The sequence below is a fragment of the Cynara cardunculus genome (assembly GCF_001531365.2).
Source record: "Cynara cardunculus var. scolymus isolate 2C chromosome LG 7, CcrdV1, whole genome shotgun sequence".
Lineage (NCBI taxonomy): Eukaryota > Viridiplantae > Streptophyta > Magnoliopsida > Asterales > Asteraceae > Cynara > Cynara cardunculus.
The window spans coordinates 2801465-2807625 of NC_037534.1; the positions used below are offsets into that span (position 1 = coordinate 2801465).

The following is a 6161-nucleotide window of genomic DNA, read 5'->3' on the forward strand; positions in this document are numbered from 1 at the left end:
TGTGTTTTATGTGGAAATCTCATGCAAAAACCCGAAGATGATTCGGTTAAGTTAGAGCATCTATGAATACGGAAGTGTTCGTTCTTGAAATCACGAATTTTGTTTACGTTAAAAACATGTTACGGAAAATGTAAATGTTATGTACAGTGTAATTGGTTTCTGTATCGTGGTTAATTTTGGTGACGGATATTGCTTGATGATTGTCGATTGATGGTATATTGATGATGTAAGGGAAATACGACAAGCTGTTAAAACCATTCGAAGCGAATCATACAAACATATTTTTTAACCATTCTCGTACCACCAACGTTGTTCTTGCGGTTATTTCAAATGCGTTCTTCGAATGATTTACAAAAAGTTATGGTTTATCATATGTTATATTAAAGATTTTACCACTAAAAAAAGTTATGCTTTATCATATGTTATATTAAAGATTTTACCACTAAAAAGAGTAAACTACACCCTGTTGTTTAATGTTTATAATGATTTTCGTCATATCAGGAATGTTTATGTTTATGTTTATGTCTTAGAAAGCTGAATCAGGAATCGCCATATCAGCATGTTTATGTTTTATCATAACAGGGGAGAACAAGAAATATACAACTATATGCACAATTTTACGCATAATAATGATGGCTAAGGCTTTTAAAAATCAAACATCTGCAACATATTCTAATAAATCTCGTTCTATGTAGCATGCAAACCGCAAAAAAGGATGCTTAAAGATCGATGGTTAAGTGTGCAAGCTACGATGGTGAAGATGGTATTCGGTAAACAGACTGCACTTTTGATTCTAACAACGAAACATACTTATCGAGCATAGAAATCACAACTTCTAGATCAGTCACTTGTTGTTCTATAGCATCAATTTGTTGAACATACCCATCAAAATTCTCGCTTTTCGCCTTCAATCGTTCCACAAAAACCCTTAAACCTGAGGCAACATCACCAAACCCTTTATACTCATCGGCAACTTTGAGATTCATATTTTCCAACAATTTGAGGAGATTGTTTGTACCCTAGAGAAACATATAAACAGCTAGAATTTGTCATTCCTATTGTGCTAATTTGATGCTAATGAAAATAAGGTATGATTCAACTTTTAAGGTCAAGTTTATGACTTACAGAACTTGAAAGCAATATCAGGCTTATTTCTTTTGTGTGGTTATTGAGCCATATATTTGTGATGCATGTTAACAGGTTTTAATGCAGTTATAGTGTTTCTAAGTCACCAAAATTAGTTAAGTTTGTACGAATGTTAACAGGTTGTAACCATACCAGATATTGTCCGTTTTGTCCACATCTGGACTCATGGTTTTAAAAAGCTTCTGACAGAGGAGGTATCACATTCCCTTATATGGCAACCTTTGTTCCACTCCCAACCAATGTGACATCTTACAATCCCCCCTTGGGAGCCAGCGTCCTCGTTGGCATATCAGTTCAGTTACTTATACCATCCCAGGCTAACCCTAATAGATATTGTCTGCTTTGCCCACGTCTGGACTCACAGTTTCAAAATCGATAGAAGAGTATTGGAACAATTTCCCTCCCAACCAATGTAGGATCCAAGAATTATGCAGTTTATTTAAGTTTGTATGAATGTTCAAGTCTTCCTTTGTATTTTGATGAATTAGTTCTAAGTCACAGAATGCCATCACAACCGTAGGGAGAAGTAGGATGTGATACTAGACATCACGATTTCTAAAAAAGGGGGAAAGAAAAGTCGAAGCAAGTAGAAACGAAACCTGAAGATCGCCTTTAATCATGGAGGAAACATCAGTAAATAGATCGCTGAGAGCCTCAGTGAGTTCATCATGCTCCTGTGTCACCGTATTTTCAGCCATGGCTAAAAAATCCTGCACTTATAGTCGATACCTAGCACCATAATCCATCGTTAAGTAATTACTAAATCATCTGGTAACGTGTTTCGTATTTATCTACGCAAGACTGTTCATAATCAGCGTATTAGCATTCCATTTTCGGGCAATCAACGAATTAATCAGACTATCAGTTCTTCACAAGTAATACAGACTCAGATTTTACAACTAGCTGCGAAAATAACTATTTGCCGTATGAATTTCTCAAATCCCTAATAAATTGCTTCGAAAACAAACGCAATCAATTGAATTGTTAGACTAATAGACAATGAATCTATCGGTAGCAAAAGTTTCATAGAATTACCAGGAGAACGAGACGTCGGAGCTGCTGGAAATGACGGAGATGCTCGTCGGCGGCCGTGAGAAGACAGAGATCCGACAACACACGAGGGGTGTAAACTAGAAACGCTTTTTAATCTGCTTCTTTTATTTGTTACTGGGCCAAAGTAGATGGAGTTCCTCTTTTCTTTTTTTCTTTTAATAAGTTATTTTTATAAATTTCTTTATTATAATATTATAATTTCAGTTTTTCTTATTACAGTAATATACTTTTAAAATATCTTTTATTAGGTTATCATACATTTAAAAATTTATCTGTTATAACATTAAGTAACTTTTTAAATTAAATCTACCCATTATATCAAGTTTTTTTGTCACTCATCGTTCATGTAGAGTGTTCACATATACGATAGTGTTGAAATGATATTAAAATTACTTTATTATAACTTCATCAATTTCTATTACATCTTTGTACTTTTAATTTTAATATTTTTATTATTTTAACATTGTAAATTTAATCAAATATATTTACTAAAATTTATAATACCATAAATAAAAACATGTTTACAAAATATTACTATTTCACAAATAAAAAATATTCATAAATTTATCGAGCTCATCATAAAAGGTTCTCAATGCAATAACGAGTAAATTATTGAATATACGATAACCTAATAAATAATATTTTGAAAGTACATTGTTATAATAAAAAAAAACTGAAAGTGCAATGCTACAATACATAAATTTATAAAAGTAGGTTGTTATTTCGTGCATTTTGCTATAATTTAAATACCTTACACATACATAAATAAAAAAACTAATAAAATATCATTTCACATCAAGTTCAAGATATGAACCAAAGTTCTTATACAAAAACTACAAAAACGTGAGTAACTTAGAAGAATTCTCTCCAACGGTAGTTCTTAGATATCTTTTACTTTTTGTTTATAAGAACCTTTCATTGAAGATGCTCCTACTGTGTTTATAACTTGCATATTATGGGTCTTGTATTGATCATGTCATTACAGAGATAATGTCGACTTGAATAAGATAATTTTGAAGTATATAAAAATCCGATATATAAAAATTGGGATCGGTTACGACCTAAACTCAGTCTTATAATTTTTTGTTGGAATCGTGACCGAAATCGAAACCACACCACCCGATTTTGAAGGGATCGATTTGAGACCAGTTCGAGACCGATGTTTAACCATATCTACCCACCGATCGCCTCATTGAATCTATCCCAAAGACAGCCTGATACTCCACACTGAATGATGAAACCCAACATATGACCCCATTGAAATCATCCTGAAAACAATTTATTATACGCATCTTTATCCCGTTAGCTTATACGAATTTTCCTCTCACTGTAGCGTATATGGGATTATGGGTACTTCAATTACATATAGACAATAGAAAACATCGACAATGAACCACATTTACGTTGGCGATACGTAACAGGCGGATGTAAAATGCAATGATCATAACGGTAAGGTACAGATAGCTCCTACCTGAACCATGTGGCAATACAGTGAACCATACTATACACGTGACGTATCAAACCTATTTTCAAAAAGTGTACGTTTTAAATGGGAGCATGCCTGCTTATAAATCATGTATGGTACGGAGGATCGGTATTACGTATGTGTTACTTGTCGTGTGAAAAAAATAATCACCGAGTTGGTTTTCTTATTTAATATTAGACTTTTATGTTTAACATGACAACATGACGGAATGAAAAAAAGGTATTAAATGTGTTTTTACTACAACCAGTTTTTCTACACATGACTACGATACATGGCCAAATACAGCTACATATTATTGACTCCATGCAATTTGATTCTCAAATATAGCTGGCCTCATTTTCTGCACAAACGCGAATGCGATGCAAGAATGTCAAATTGGTCGATATTACACCAATAATAATAACAATATCACAAATGTTATTTTTTTGTTAATAACGTTAAAAATAAGTGAATACATCAATAATATTCAATATCAGTATCATTTTTTAAAGTTATTGATAAAAGTCTCTCTAATAATGTAATTTATTAGAAGAAACATGTACTGGGTTTTTCAAATTTAGAGAATTCTCCAAAAATGATTATGATTTTATTATATTCACACCAGTGAGAAATATAAAAAATTGGGTTTTTATCAGATCCTATGTTTCGTTAAATGTGAACATTGAGTTTTGTCTTGTCCTTCTTTCTTAGTGTCACATACCAAATGCAACTTAAGGGTATCTTCAATAGGTGTGTTATATTTTATCTCTGTTATTTCAAATTTGGAATTTTCTCCATTATTTTTCACTATTTTAAAAGAAAGTTTAACATAACTATTGGAACAATCTTTTCCAGATCTTCAAATCTTTCAAAACAATATAACTCTTGGAGAAGTTTTAAATAGTCTAATTAAAATTTTCATTAAACCATGTGTTGTCACATATCATTTCCTAGATATTTAAAAACCACACACATATATTTTTTTAATTATAAGGGTGATGTCTGATTGATTTGAGTTTGAACTCCAAAGGTTAAAAGTTCCTGGAGGTCTTAGCTTCAAATATGAGGAGGAATAAAAATCCTCTTGTAGCCACAGAGGTTCAAATACGGTGACTCCAAGATAACGCAAAACAAGTTGTTGTCCCGGGATTAATCGGCTCGCATAACGGGTTAAATATATAGATTAGTAAAAAAACACATATTTTTACAATCATATTAAACATATAAAATTTATCTTTATTTTATTAGATCAATTAATAATTACAATTTACTTAGGATAAAAATATTTATACTATATTATAAAGCATTTGACAAAAACTCTTAAAAACAATTTTTTATGCATGAAGTACTGTTTATTGATGCATATTTGATAAGCATGGTTTATTACATGCTTAAAGTACCTATTCCTTATATTTATTAGGGAGATTTTCATAGTTTATCCCAACCTTGAGTCATTTTTACTTCTTTATCTTCCATTTATTATGTTTGGAGCTAATTGTGATAATGGATCTGTTTTTACAACAAGTTGGAGTAGATAACAATTTTTTGGACTCAGTTTACTGCACTATAATGCTGCAGCATTCCAGCAGCATTGCCAGGCTGCGAATTGGCTTTTTGTGGGAGGTGCTTAATGGTTCAGCTGTGTCTTGGAGGAAGGTCTGAGTTGATTAAGCCCTCGATTTTGGACTATTTGCTGCTGATGTCAAGATGGAGAAAAGACTTTTTGGTTGACCCTTTTTGATGGAGAAGAAAGCCCCTTTTTAATGTCTTCTCTTATTGTACTTGTGTACTTGGTACTTGATTTATATTTTTTTGTCTTTTTCCTTCTTGGCTAGTATTTAAGGAGGCCTTTGGCCATTGTTTTGGTAATTCTCTTCCATACACAACTTGGACGAAAGTTGAGTCCAAGATTGTGCTCTCAAAAACTCTTCCATATTATTAATGTTATTCTAATCTTTTAAGTTTAATTATTGTTCTTCATTTCTTGTCTTTTAATTATTGTCATTTATTTTACGTCTTTACTTTCCGTTATTTACATTCTGTCATTTACATTTACGTCTTTACTTTCAGTTATTTACTTTCCGTCATTTACTTTCATGTATTTATATTACGTCATTTATTTACGTCATTTACTTTCGGTAATGAGTAGCTAATTTCWTTAGTTCGGGTGTAGGRTAAAKGGKGAAATGTTAAACCGAATGAAAGTGGACATTGTTTCGCAATAACAATGTTCCAMTATTTCATTCAAGTTTTATAAAACCAAGCACACTTCTTGACGGGTTGATCACTTTGAAAGTGTTAAAGTGCGGTGGACTTAGAAATAAGCCATCAACAAGCACGTCAACTTGAATGATATGAGAGGTAGACTTGAGAAAGTTGCCGACAAGGAGACTTGTCATTTATGTTTTTCAAAACTTAACTCCCGACGGGTTGGTCACTTGTCAAAAGTGTCAAAGTGTGATATATTCAGAGATGAAATATCAAGAACACGCCAACT

General features: G+C 32.3%; 1 protein-coding gene across 1 annotated transcript; it reads right to left on the reverse strand.

The window, feature by feature from the left end:
- Nucleotides 1-596: 596 nt before the first annotated feature.
- LOC112515734 (biogenesis of lysosome-related organelles complex 1 subunit 2) lies at nucleotides 597-2317 on the reverse strand. The gene is made up of 3 exons (XM_025122649.1): nucleotides 2182-2317; nucleotides 1746-1875; nucleotides 597-1019 (listed from the first exon to the last, which is right to left on the reverse strand). The coding sequence occupies exons 2-3, from the start codon at nucleotides 1842-1844 to the stop codon at nucleotides 747-749; spliced, it is 372 nt and encodes a 123-aa protein (XP_024978417.1). The 5' UTR covers nucleotides 1845-1875; nucleotides 2182-2317; the 3' UTR covers nucleotides 597-746.
- Between the last annotated feature and the right edge of the window lie 3844 nt (nucleotides 2318-6161).

Coding starts and splice junctions, on each gene's coding strand:
- LOC112515734 (XM_025122649.1), bottom strand. CDS start 1,844: ATGGCTGAAAATACGGTGACACAGGAGCATGATGAACTCACTGAGGCT. Junction 1,020..1,745: donor TGATTAAAGGCGATCTTCAG/GTTTCGTTTCTA, acceptor ATGTTTCTCTAG/GGTACAAACAATCTCCTCAA.